Source organism: Natrix helvetica (assembly GCF_964273705.1).
Source record: "Natrix helvetica genome assembly, chromosome: 9".
NCBI lineage: Eukaryota > Metazoa > Chordata > Lepidosauria > Squamata > Natricidae > Natrix > Natrix helvetica.
Window position 1 is genome coordinate 16735544 of NC_138560.1, and position 14727 is coordinate 16750270.

General features: G+C 42.7%; 1 protein-coding gene across 1 annotated transcript in view; it reads left to right on the forward strand.

The window, feature by feature from the left end:
- Window positions 1-1818: 1818 nt before the first annotated feature.
- Window positions 1819-14727, forward strand: part of RUNX3 (RUNX family transcription factor 3) — a 173857-nt gene continuing 160948 nt past the window's right edge. The window contains exon 1 of the mRNA XM_081961972.1: window positions 1819-1879. Within this exon, the coding sequence (XP_081818098.1) occupies window positions 1822-1879 (58 nt within the window). The 5' untranslated portion in view covers window positions 1819-1821. The remainder of the gene's footprint in view (window positions 1880-14727) is intronic.

A 14727-nucleotide genomic window follows, 5' to 3' on the forward strand; every position in this document is an offset into this window, starting at 1 on the left:
GCCAACCTAGCAGTTCGAAAGCATGTAAAAAATGCAAGTAGAAAAATAGGAACCACTTTTGGTGGGAAGGTAACAGTGTTCTGTGCTCCTTCAGCGTTAAGTCATGCTGGCCACATGACCTCGGAGACGTCTTCGGACAGCGCTGGCTCTTCGGCTTTGAAACGGGGGATGAGCACCAACCCCTAGAGTCGGGAACGGCTAGCACATATGTGCGAGGGGAACCTTTACCTTTAAATACAGGAAGCTGGGTGAGAAATAAATTAAAAACGAGTCTCACTCTACCCCCTATTTTTTCTTTTGCAGGGTGTCTCTCTTCATCACCATCTGGGAAGCTGCTGGAGCCCTTCTTCCCAGAGGACGAGACCTCCTGACTCCAAACAGGTCTTCCTCCATCAAGCTCCTAACTCTTCCACGTGGAATTCAGTGCCTTGCGCCTTTTAAAACCTACGAAGAGCCACCACTCCTGCTCTTCAGACGACAGTGTTTATCCTGCAACATGTGCTTCCTATTTGGGGGCTTAATAGTAATTCACAGAAAATCTCTCTATAGGGAGCCACCCATCGACACATATGGAACTAGTCACTGGTAGTCAGCCAGAGGAGCTAGGAAGTGATGGAAAGGATTTTGCTTTGAGCGTCTTTTACAAAAAAAGGAGGAGGAGGAGGAGGAGAAGAAAGATGCAGACAAGTGGTAAATGTGGGAGGGAGGGAGAAGAAAAAAAGAGAAATGGCTAAAAAAGCCAAAACCACTGAATACTAAATGGGTTCCTACTTCAGTCGGAAACACACAGTTCTCTTCATGCTTCCCTCCGCAAGAGCAGCAGCATCAACTCATTAAAAAAAAGGAAGCCTTCTCCTACAGCTGGACCGGTCTGCTTCTCAGTATCATCATTTGATATAAATTGCAAAGGAGGCCTCCTATGAACAACACCCCCCCACAAAAAATCCCACCAACGTTCCAAACCCTTCAACTGTGTGTGTGGTTTAAAAAGAAGAAGGAGAAAGACAGACAGACACGTGTAAAAGCCACAAAGCTTTTGCAGGCCCTGGTGACATCATGAATCAGGTGACAGGTCTCTCTCTCTCTCTCTCTCTCCCTGCCGATGAAGATTGAGCTGAAGTTGTTTCAGTCTCAGAAGGTCCTGTCGGATTGAGTTTGACACACTGTCAGCCCTCAGAGGCAACAGGAGAACCACAAGCAAATTCAGGCCTCCACCCTTTAGACCAGGAGTTTCAACTTGGACAGGGGAGGTCTACCTCCTGCCTGGGTTTTTCCTCCACCACACCAGCTGTGCGTGTTGGTGAGTTCCATTCACTCATTCATTCATTCATTCTGATCTTCCAAGAGATGCTCGTGGAGAGGGTGTGGGGGGGGGAGGCTCCTCTCTCTTTTTGAAGAACCTCATTGGCTTTCCCCTACCCTTTTATCCTCGTGAGGATCCAGCAGGCATATTATGCTTCTATTGAAAAACTTGGGCTCCAACATTCCTGCGGTGCTGAGGAATCAGCTTCTTAGTTATAAGCAGGCACAAAACTTCTTTGGGGATGTTCTTTTTTCTTTTTCCATTTCTCACCCTTCCCTCCCTCCCTTTCTCCCTTCCTTCCTTCCTTCCTTCCTTCCTTCCTTCCTTCCTTCCTTCCTTCCTTCTTTCTTTTTTCTTTCTTTCTTTCTTTCTTTCTTTCTTTCTTTCTTTCTTTCTTTCTTTCTTTCTTTCTTCCTTCCTTCTTTATGTTGAATCTTCTTTATGCTTTCTCCCTCTCAAAAGAATAAAGCAAACCGCGAAGGTTGGCTGGAAGACAGCCTGAGTCATAGATCTGGACCATGGCATCCAACAGCATGTTCGAGTCCTTTGCAGCCTATTCTTCAGCCTTCTTGCGTGGTGAGTACAGATCTCTCCTCCTCTCCTGTTCAAGGCAGGAAGCGCCGCTGTTGTTTGTCACTCAAGGGAGCTTCGCCTTGCGGCCTCTTTTAATAATTCCGTTGGCACGTCTTCAGTTGGATGCTGAGACTTTTGCAAAGCGAGCGGTGGAGGAAGCAGTGCTTCCTCCTGTTCGCAGAGGATGTCTTAAGGGGAATTTGTAGCAGGAAGGGACATGGCAAAAGTTCTCCTTTGGGGATCCACTCCCTTCCAAGGTGTTGGTGGTGGAGGGGTCATTTGAGTGTATGCCCATGAAATAAGATACAGTACCTGTACTGCGATGACCCAGGAGGACCTTAGAGGGAAGCAAAGAGATAGCCAGTTGGTGGCCATCCAGATAGTTGTAGTGCAATTTGAGTAACTCTGCCGCTGTAGAGTTTGCTTGCACATTCTTGTGGAGTTGCCTAGAAAATTGTAACGTTGGCTTAAGGTCTGTGAGTTTGATATTAAAGCAATGCTTTGTTTGGTTTGGTTTGGTCCGTGTCTCCACATCGAGCACTTTGCGGTCATGCTTTGATAGAAGTCAAATGACTTAGTTGAAGGAGAACTAGGACATCAGGACTGATTTGGTTATACTGCGTCAATTGGAGAAGAGCTGTAGAAGTCGGGATTTCTATTCGTCTGGAGAAATTAATTGTCTAGGTTTAAAAAAAAGCATGTTATGATTAAACAACCAATCAGCCGAACCAACTAACCCATCAAATACTTTATCTGATGTCAAAATCAGGGAGGTTTTTCCAAAACAAAATAAGATACATCAAAATAATTGTTGGGGATAGCGTGCTCTTCATCAGTTCTCCTTTTTGTTCTTGGCTGTGCAGTATATTGAAGTATATGTCATTATATTGACCCTCAGTTTTGGCTGAATGCAATCTTTGCATTTCTACAGATAGGAAGAATACCTTACTTATTTTACAGATAGCCAAAAACCTGGGATATTGGGCTGATTCCAGTGTTGTCCTTTTGTTCCTTAGACAATTTGTTGTGGAAGACTACAAACAAAACGTGTACAGTATCCCCCTGTGAAATTCACATAAAAAAACAGTTGAACAGAATCTATCATGGGTCTTCACGCCAAATTATGCCATTAGTAGAACTAGATGCAGCCTCCTGAAAATTTCTTTGATTTAGTCTGTTCTGCTAATTCTTAGCAAACTCTGTTGGGTTGTCTCCAAGACGCAAGTAAATCCAGAAGGTTTCTGGAATTGTACTAATCTCTCTGGAGAGTCTTAAACTTAGTAACACTTGGCTTCTTAGTGGTTAGTATTTGCCATTTTTGGAGATTCCAGCCTTGAGTTTACCTCTCTTTTCCGCTATAGATTTTTGTTTCTTAAATGCGATCCGTACCAATCATTACGGTGCCTTCCAACAGCCAATCCTGTAATGGTTTATTCTGTGATATTGCTCCGAGAGTTTTCCTAACTTGGTGCTCTCCAGATGTCTCGAATTTCAAGGCCCACAGTTTCAATTGTGGGAGTTGAAGTATGACCCGCCTGGACGATCCAAGTTGGAGAAAGTTTACTGTTTCAGAATCGGCTGCTGAGTTTTCATGGTGTTTTTCTCCATCGGCAAAATGGTGCCATCCCCAAACAGACCCGCAACTGTAAGAAATACAGCCAAAGACTCTGGCATAAACAAGTACTGAAATCATGCTTAGGATTTTTAGAGGTAATTTAATAACCACATAAATGTGAAATCATGACTGGAAGCAGCAAAGCACAATTTTTATGAGGCCAAGGGGCCCACCAGCATTATTGGGGCTTGAGCACAGAGCCACATAAAAAGATTTTTGAAATGCATGGGGAGAATGTGGTGAAAATTAAATGAATGTTAATATTACTCCTTCTAAATGATTTAGGAATGAAATCTTTGTAAGCCACTTAGTCTGGCAAGTCAAAGGAATTAACTATCTGTTTGATTGCCAAATGGCCGTAGACAAAAAGAAATCTAACTCTTCAATGCACGCATATAAAGAGACCCATTTGCAGGGCCATTCATTCACAGGTTTAAAATAAGTTAAACACAATGTGAGCAAATAATATCCAGAAAACCAGTTCTTTCAAGCATATGTATGTCCCACAAATGCATAGAGTGAAGGTGGCAGGACAAGAAAAAAAGAAAGATAAGGACAATATAGAGATTCTTGGTTATTCGACACTCAGGGGTCGTATTCACTTACCTTCCCTACTGGTTCGCAAATGTGAGTGCATGTGTGCATGCTTTGCTCGCATGTGCCACATTGATGCATGTGCATGGCCATCCACACATGTGCTTTGCTCGTGCACGTGGCTTACACACGTGTGTGCGGCTTGAAATAGTGCCTAAATAGCACGGCGGTGCCCGGGTATTTATTTATAAGGGGGGAAATGTCCAGACTAAATATAATTTCTAATGTTGGATTTTCCTCCTTACCAGAGGGAGCCCCCTTGGGGAGGACAGTGAAGCCATTACCACGGCAACTCCACTGCGCTGTATAGTAGAAGCCATTTTACGGCAGTACAGTAGAAGCCATTTTAAGGCACAACAGCTGTATCTTAACAGAACACACACCCCGAGCGGTGTCAGGGGGGGGGGGTCTTGCCCCTACAGTATTTTTTTTCCCAGAGGGTAAGTCATCTGTGTACCAAATTTGATTGAAATTGCTTGAGGCATTCCAGAGTTATGCTGGCACACATACACACAGAGCGATAGATAGATAGATGATAGATAGATAGATAGATAGATAGATAGATAGATAGATAGATAGATAGATAGATAGATAGATAGATAGATGAGAGAGAGAGAGAGAGAGAGAGAGAGAGGAGAGAAGAGAGGGAGAGAGGGAGAGAAGGAGAGGGAGAGGGAGAGAGAGAGAGAGAGAGGAGATAGAGAGGAGAGAGAGAGAGAGAGAGAGAGAGAGAGAGAGAGGGAGAGAGAGAGAGAGAGAGAGAGAGAGAGAGAGAGAGAGAGAGAGAGAGAGGGAGAGAGAGAGGAGATAGAGAGGAGATAGAGAGGAGAGAGAGAGAGAGAGAGAGAGAGGAGATAGAGAGGAGATAGAGAGAGAGAGAGAGAGAGAGAGAGAGAGAGAGAGAGAGTCCCTCCCAAGAACCATCTGGGATAGGCAGATGTCGTTCGGTGATATATTAAAGATATTGTTGGAAGATTTCAGTTGTTGCAAGTACAATTGCCTTTTGCAATTGACTTGTGGGGATTTTGTCAGTGTCGATGATGTTCAAGTGGTGCTTCAGTTGTTCAGGGATTGCACCCACGGTGCATGTTACGATTGGTCCCATCTCTGCTTTCTTTGGACACAGTTGTCCTGCTTCTATCATTACTGCTCTTGCTATTATTTTATCTTTTAAGTGACTGGGTTAAAGAGGAGCCACCATCCCCAGATATTACATATGGTCCACATATGTCCTTCAAACTAAAAGATTTAATTGAAAATGCCAGGACTTTGTTCCTTAATTCTCAGTAGCGGGGGTAGTCTTTTGTTTTTCATACCCTGTTTTGGGAGCCCTCCTTTTCCCAGGTAGAAATTCAACAGGGAAAGAGTTTTTGTGTCTGGTAGAAGTGGTGAATTTTGCTAAGAAAACCAACAACCCTTTGCAAAATGACGAATTGTGCTAGGGAAGGAAGAGGCAAAACTCTTTGGTCTTTACTCCAATAAGAACCTCTCTCAAGGGAAATCGACTGGAGCAGGGGCTCTTCCGACTCAGGAATTTGGAGTTGATTTTTGGAGAACAAATACAGGGAGGATTTTGGAAGTTTCACTCCCCACACACTCCCAAACCCAATATTGCTTCTTAGCTGTGTTTGTTGGCTGAATTTATCTTTTCCTTGGATCGCATCAATAGAGAAGAAAGATATGAGTCACAGATTTCCCCGCTCCTGTCTCTGAAAATAGATGGTTAATTTTTCTTGTTACCTCCTTGTCAGTCCTATCACTGAGTTTGCTTCTTCATTCTCAACCCACCAGCAGCAAAGTAGATAATATGGCCAAGTCACCACAGAAGATACAGTACAAATAAGATTGTTCCCTTAGTGCCATGATGAAGAACTTATGGCACGCGTGCCGGAAGTGGCACACAAAGCCATCTCTCCAGGCATGCAAGCCGTTGCCTTATGCTGTTCCGGGTTTCAGCATGCCAGTCAGCTGGTCTTTACGTGCACAGGAAGAGCAGCTGCCTGGAGCGCATGCGCAGGCTGGGAAGATGATGTTCCAGTTTCTGGTGTGCACATGCGCGCAGGCCAGCTGGTCTTGGCGCACCCACCCACACCAGAAACCAGAAGTCCAGGTGGCCAATGCACATGCATGCACCAGAAACTGGAAGATCATCTTCCCAGCGCACACATGCACACCGGGTGGCTGCTGTTTTGGTTTCTGGAGCGGTCGCACACTCCCATTCTGGCACTCACTGCCCAAAAGGTTTGCCAACCCTGCCTTAATGCAAGTAGTCTTTGATTTCCAACCATTCGTTTAGGCCAGGGGTGTCCAAACCTGGGAACTTTAAGACTTGTGGACTTCAACTCCCAGAATTCCCCAGCCAGCCATGCTGGCTGGGGAATTCTGGGAGTTGAAGTCCACAAGTCTTAAAGTTCCCAAGTTTGGACACCCCTGGTTTAGGCACTGTTCGAAATGACAGCGGCACTGAAAAAAGTGACTTATGACCATTTTTCACCTGTACGACTGCCGCAGCAGCCCCAGGGTCACATGTTCAAAATTCGAACGCTTGGCAACTGGCTCATATTTGTAACCTTTACAGTGTCCTGGGGTCCTGTGATCCCTTTTTACGACCTTCCGACAAGCAAAGTCAATGGGGAAGCCAGATTCACTTAACAACCATATTACTAAACTTAACTGCGGTGATTCCCTTAACTACTGAAGGAAGAAAGTTCTTAAATTGGGGCAAAACTCACTTAACAACTCTCTTGCTTAGCAATGGAAATGTTGGGCTCAATTGTGGCCATAAATCAAGGGCTACCTCTATCTAAGCTGCTGCCTCTTTGCCCTCTGGACTGCAGCTCCTCCCTCCTGGGAATCCAGTTTACATTCAACCACAGCATACCTATCCTACCAAGCACTCATGCCCACCAAATATTTCAATTGTCCCAACCGGGGTGGGTTCCGGTTTCTGTTACTGCCGGTTCACTCAGGGACACGCTTCGCGCACATGCTTGCTTCATGCATGCTACATGCACATTCGCAGTAGCAAAAAACAAGATGGCGTCACCATAGGCATCACCAATAGAACCAGTTCAGGGGCGTGGCCAGCCGAGTTACTATCTACTTGGCCAAACCGGGCCGAACTGGTAGGAACCCACCTCTGGTCCCAAACATCTTGGCCTTTAGTAGGGCAGAGAAAGCTGGTTCTCCTCCCTGGACATGGGGCCAGATTGTGGGGTGAGCTTGGCAAGTGGTTCTGATTATATATTGGTTAAGGGTTGTTGGTTTTTTTTACATTGCTTTAATTTTGTTTTCATTTTTTTTCTGTTGTCTGTTAGCTGCCCAGAGCTGTTTATTGAATCGACTGCCATATAAATTTAAATAGCACATGAATAAAGATAATTAAATAACATTCCAAAGTAGCCTTCATTCCAAAGATGGAGCAATAGGGAGCATAATGGCTCCATTCTGTGGCGACTGGGTATTAATTATTAGACAAAGAGTGGTTTTTGTCATGCATAATTACTTGCCAGAGAAAAAAATATCTGGATTGAAAGACCACACCGTCCCTGGAAAAGTTTTGCACTGAATTTTGCAATGGTTTATTGCATGTCAGGGTATCTGCAAAATGTAGTCCCAAGAGTCAAGATTGTGGCCATAATGATACAACTGAAGCTCTACCTGTTTTTTTTTTATGTATGTTGCATGCTTCACCTTGGCTATTTTGACCCTGTCCTGCAACATCCTGTTCTATGTGCTGCTTACCATAACCTGAAAGCTCCTGCTGGGTCAAGAATTTGTGTTGCCCTTGTTGCAAGATCTCAGAATTTACTCGAACAAAAATTACGGCCAAAAATATTCCATGGGTTGGAAACCTGCTGTGTTAAAACTTGAGATGTTGTCTCAGAAGGAAGACAATCCGTATTCTTTTTTCAACCCAGTGAGGTTTATACAATATTAATTGAAGATGATTGACGTGCTATTATTTACACGGCTCAGAGAGCATGGAAAACAAAGCGGAAAAACAAGTATTCTTTCCAATATTAATTACAATTTTTATAGTTGTGCCTTCAAGTCAGGGATGTTGGCTTGTTTTGACTCCTGGCAATTGCCTGATCAAGGCTCCACGTTTTCTTGGCAAGCTTTCCCAGAAGTGGTTTACCATTGCCTCCTTCCTAGGGTTGAGAGGAAGTAACTGGCCCGAGGTCACTCGTTGGCTTTCTGCCCAAGGCAGAACTGGAACTCATAGTCGCCCAGTTTCTAGCCTGGTACCTTATTTTTTATTTATTTTATTTTATTTAGTTTGTCAAACATGCACAAAATAACAGGGTATGTATAAACACGGACATGGACAAGGGAAATGAGTACAAATAAATAGGGACAGTAGGACAGAGACAGAAGGCACATTGGTGCGCTTATGCAGACCGCCTTTATGGACCTCTTAGGAATGGGGTGAGGTCCACGGTAGACAGTTTGATGTTAAAAGCTGTGAGGGTTTGAGGATGTAACAATGGAGTCAGGTAGAATATTCTAGGCATTGACCACTCTGTTGCTGAAGTCGTATTTTCTGCAATCGAGTTTGGAGCAGTTTACCTTGAGTTTGTATCTATTGTTTGCCCGAGTATTATTGCTGTTGAAGCTGAAGTAGTCGTTGACATGTTTAAGGATGCCTTAACCACTACAGGTAGCCCTCAATGACCATTAGAAGCAGGATTGCCATTGCTAAGTGAGGTGGTTGACCTCATCATATCCCTTAGCAATGACAATCCAGGCAGTTGTGGTTACTGTCCTAACCCCAAGAGATGCGGTCATTAAGCAGGTAACAGCAGGTGTCCCAGGTAAGGAGCAATGGTCTGATTGGGGTGACAGGGTGACTTATTACCTAACAAGCACTAAATACCCAACATCATTTGTGTATAATGATGTGATTATACAAGGGACATAAATTGCCACTGCTGTCGATAACATTAAAGGAAAATTAATCTAAATTTAATTGCCTCATTCAGACTACTTTGGATCAACAGATTTGTCTGTTATCCGCTCTACTCCATCAAGATTCCAGAAATGCGGGTCTGCTATATTCAAGCTTTCTTGTAATCATCATTATCTGTAAACCTCCCAACCTAAAGGCATTCAAGACTTTTGGGGAAAAAATGTGCCTCCGGTAGCTTCTCTTTTTCTTCCCATTTTACCATCTCCCAACTCAAGTACAAAGTAGAACGCCTAAGGGAAATATATGTTCAAAACTAACATTCACCCATGTGAAAAATGGGGTTTTTTCACTTTTTTTCCAGTGAAAAAAAAGACATTACAAATGGTTAAAACTACAGTTTAGGAACTGCAGTGAGTATAATCTGAATTCAATGAAAGATAAAAAGTCTTTAGATCAAAATTTCTCAACTTTAAGATGTGCAGATTTCAACTTCCAGAATTCCCCAGCCAGCATGACTGATTGGGGAATTCTGGGAGTTGAAGTCCACATGTCTTAAAGTTAACCAAGGTTGAGAATTACTGGTCTAGATCTTGGTAGACTATTTAAAGATTGTGAGATCAGGCATCTGGAGGGCATTTTAGTTTTCTGTCCCTTTTTTAAAGCCTTTCTCGTGTTTGCAAAAGGCTATTTTTGTGCCTAAAAATATTTTCCACATCTTCACATAAGCTCAGATTTCGGCTGAATCATTTAAATGATAACATAGTGATGCTTTGGACGCATTTTATACGGCTTAATGGAAAAAAGAAAACTCTGCTCAGGAAGCATTTCAACTGCAGTCAAATGACAGTAGTTTCAGTTTTTAACTCAGAAAATGTTGAATTTGTTCCAAATGTTTCTAATATATACCATGTCAAAAAGTCAGGATAGGCAATCTGAGATTCAAACTCCCAACTGCAAGAAATCCATTTATTTTACTTTATTTTATTTGCTGAAGTTTTGAATATTCCTGGTGTAATTTTTGGGTTTGGAGGTGGGATTTTGCTGCAAAGGTCCAAAAAAGCAATGAAAGAGCTCCACTGTGTAAGATTTAGTATAAACTTGAAACTTGAGAATTGACCGTTTTAAAACTCGACTCTTTTTTTTTTTTAATACTCTTGTGTTTTATCTCTGCAAAAATAAATTGCACACATTTTGGACTCCGTGCTTAAATTGGTACCATCCAGGAAGCTTGGACTCTTAACGTTTATAATTCGCAGCTTGTATAATGAGTTGGTCCTAAAATCTCAAGCAGGCACCAACTGGAAGGATGATGGATGAACATACAGAGTTTTCTGTCTGCTGCCTAGCCAAATTGTAGAAGAAAAGCAGTTCTGAGTGAAAATGAAAAGCGAGGTATTACATGAACTGAGTGAGGAAAGTCCACTTCTGAACCTCAGTTCCCAGTGGAACAGACTGGGGGACTTAGACAGGGCAAGGTCGAGAGGTTGTTTCCTCCCCAGGTATCCAGATTCACACAACCTGTTATCCTAGGTCAGTGATGGTGAACCTTTTTGACACCGAGTGCCAAAAAGGAAGAGTGCTCTCTCATCTGGGCTGCAACCTGGAAGAGGATCTGCCCAGGGCACATGCGCACATCAGAAAATGAACTTACGGTTTCCAGTGCGTACATCAGGGGTGGGTTCCTGCCAGTTTTAACCTCTTCTGTAGAAGAGGTTCCACAAATCTACCGTGCCATTTAGAACCGGTTCCAGCTCCCTCCCCCCGCCCGTCCGCACATCATCAAGATGAAGAGCGAGAGGAGGAATTCTGGGAGTTGAAGGCCACAAGCCTTAAAGCTGTCAAGTTTGAACACCCCTGGGGGTTTTTTCCTAAAGGGTTAGGGGTGCAAGGGTCTTGTAACTTGACAGCTTTAAGATTTGCACACTTCAATGCCAGAGTTCCTGAGCCAACATGACTGGAGGAGGAATTCTGGGAGATGAAGTCCACAAGTCTTAAAGCTTTCAAGTTTGAACACCCCTGGGGTTTTTTTCCTAAAGGGTTAGGGGTGCAAGGGTCTTGTAACTTGACAGCTTTAAGACTTCTTCATTGCCAGAGTTCCTGAGCCAACATGACTGGAGGAGGAATTCTGGGAGTTGAAGTCCACAAGTCTTAAAACTGTCAAGTTTGAACACCCCTGGGTTTTTTTTCTAAAGGGTTAGGAGTGCAAGGGTTTTGTAACTTGACAGCTTTAAGACTTGTATGCTTCAAATGCCAGAGTTTCTGAGCCAACATTTTAGTTGCTAAGCAAGAGCATTGTTAAGTGAGTTTCACTACATTTTACAAGTTGGCCACACCCACCCAGTCACATGGCTGGCAACCCACTCCCACCCAGTCACATGGCTGACAAGCCACTCCCACAAAGCAGGCCACACCTATGGAAGAGATTCTAAAAAAATTTGAAACCCACCTCTGGCATACATGTGCACCGGCCAGCTAGTCTTCAGGTTACAGGCATGCTTGCGCGCATGACAATCAGCTGGTTGGCACTCCAGAAAATGGAAGACCAGCTCTTCCATTTTCTGGCACTGCTGCATGCACGAAGGCCAGCTGATCATCATGTGTGGATACACGCCAGAAACCTGGAAGACGAACAGGTGACGCCCCGCACGCCAGGCAACAAGGCTCCGCGTGCCATTTCGGGCAGGTGTGCCATAGGTTTGCCACTACAGTCCTAAGTTAAATAAGGTTTGCAAGCTCTGAGATTGCAGCGATTGTGTTTTATTCACCCAGTTGCAGGATTAATAAGTATCTGGTTGAAATCCATCTTGTAGTGATGAAGATATAAGGATGCGCAAATTGAGGCTGGACCTGATTCAAATTGGCGATGTTGCTCAAAAAGCAAGCATTGAATTTAAACTGACATGCATTTATGAGGTTTGCAGCATCCCAGGGTCATGTGCTCCCCATTTGCGACTTTGCCCAGCTGGCTTTTGACGAAGTCCATGGGGGAAACCAGATTCACTTAACAACTTCATAGTTCATGATTACTAACTATACTGATTCGCTTTAACATCAGAGGTAAAAAAAAGGAGGGGTTGTAAAATCAGGCATGATTCATTTAACAACGGCTTTGCTTAACAATTGAAATTCTGGTCCCAATTGTCATAAGTCGAGACTACTCATATAGGAACAGGGTTTTTCTTTCATGTTCTCCTCCCAACCCAACTGCAAAGCCACTGCTGAATAACAATATTCTGTTTTTAAAGTTACAAAAGTGAAAAGTATGAAAGAAACAGGAACCCCACATATTAATGCCGCTTAAGTAATTCTGCTCTTATTTAATGCCACTTAAACGAGGCATTGCTGTTCTCCCCACCAAATGCCATACGAATGCTCACAGGAAAGTATTTGAAGCATTTACATGAAACAATGGAACAGCAACTTCTGTTGGTTGCTCCAAAATTATTTAATCATTTCCCGAAATACTACAGCCTTCCTCACTCAAATACCTTCCAGAAATTTCAAAAACGTGATTACCAAAATGCCCAGGTTCTTATTTGACTAACCTTGTGTTAATGTGCTAACCGAATGAGAGTCATTCTTTGCATCAATTGTGAAATTCCTCTTCAGTTTCCAGTAGTCCGAAGTAGACCATTCCTTCTGCATTTCTTACCTCTGCTAGTTCTCATTCACTCCCTTGTTTTGAATTTTTTTTTTCCCAAAAGAGGGAGAACATTTTGCAGACAGTCTCAGAAGTACAATGTGATTTCCTTCACTTCATTTGTTACAAGGTGCTCAGGGCCATTTTTTTTTTTTTAGAATCGAATTCTTGATTGGCCAAGTGTGATTGGACACACAAGGAATTTGCCTTTGGTGCATAGGCTCTCGGTGTACATAAGGAGAATAAAATACATTCATCAAGCATAAAAAGATACAAGACTTAGTGCTAGTCAAGGTTACTAATAAGCTACCAAATTGTACTAGGAAACAAATAAAAACATTATAAATTGAAAGATAGAAGCAACATGGTTATAGTCATAAGCAGGGAGAGATAAATACTAGGAAGGAAGGGAAGAAGAATAGTAATAAAGTCTTAGTAAATAATTTGACAGTGTTGTGGGAATTAGTTGTTTAGCAGAGTGATGGCATTTGGGGAGAAACTGTCTTTGTGTCTAGTTGTTCTGGTGTGCAGTGTCCTATAGCGTCGTTTTGAGGGTGGGAGTTGAAACAATTTATGTCCAGGATGCGAGGGGTCTGTAGATATTTTCATAACCCTCTTTTTGACTCGTGCAGTGTACAGGTCCTCAAGGGAAGGCAGGTTGTAGCAATTGTTTTTTCTGCAGTTCTAATTATCCTCTGAAGTCTGTGTCTGTCTTGTTGGGTTGCAGAGCCAAACCAGACAATTATGAAGGTGCAGATGAGAGATTCAATCCTTCCTCGGTAGAACAGAATCAGCAGCTCTTTGGGCAGTTTGAACTTTCTGAGTTGGCGCAGAGAGAACATTCCTTCTCACCTTTCTTTGTATAATCTTTTCCTGACTTCCCAAAGCATGAATCCGAAAATTCCAAGGAATCAGCCTTGAGCAATTTTTTCCAGGTCAGAATATGGGGGTAGTCAGAAAGGCCTCAAGGGGATGGAAAGATAGAAAACAGCAACGATCTAGACCAAATTTGCATCTTCCGCCATCTCCAACAATAAGGTGGCTCAAAAACTCCAGATAGAGAAATTTGAAAGAAATTCTCAAGCACCCTGCGGCTAAGGTGGAAAAAAAGAAGCCTCTTTCACAAGGGAAGAACATTTCTGAGTATTTACAAGGCAAATTTTGGCACAAGATTAGTCAGAATGTTCAGTCAAGTCTTGTGTTACAGAGAAAGATACCATATATCTATAGAGCTATTAGACAGACAGACAGACAGACAGACAGACAACGGGGTCACCACTTCTTTAACTGTAATGATGACCTTGGATTATGTCCCTGGCACTTATTAAACACTTTTATAAAGTTATTTATTGATTGATTTGATTTCTACCACTGCCCATCTCAGCAAACGATTCTGGGTGGCTCACAATTCACAATTAAAGTTTTAAAAACATGTCACAATTAAACAAACTTTAAAAAAAACATGTTACAACGCTAAAAACAGTAAAAAGCGTTAAAAAGATTTTAAAAAATTAAAACATTAAAGGATTTTTTATATAAATAATAAAGGATGCCCCATAACAGCATCCTATCAAAAATAACTTATATATTTAATTAAGAGATCATGGAGGTTAACTTAATTTAACAAATTCAGAATTGGCCCAATTTGATCCAATTTTATGGCATGTTTATATTGATGCTTGTTTGAAAGTAACATTCTGAAAGCTTGACCTAGAAATAGATGGCATTTATCTGCAAGTATTAGAGTTGAAGCCTTGAAGGCTAATTCTTTCCACCCCTTCTTTCATACTGGAGAGAAAAAATTCATTTATAAAAGTGGAATAGAGTTTATTTTTGCAGGATGCAAAGGTAGGAAATTACCAACCTGTTTTTGCAGGATGCAAAGGTAGGAAATTACCAATCATGGGTTGTGGTTCTCCATTAGGGGAGAGGCTACAGCTCAGGTGTTGCATGCAGGTTCTACTTCTATTTAGAGTAGAATAGAGCTGGAAGGGACCTTGGAGGCCTTCTAGTCCAGCCCCCTGCTCAAGCAGGACTACCTATATCAGTGATGGCGAACCTATGGCACGAGTGCCACAAGTGGCACGCGG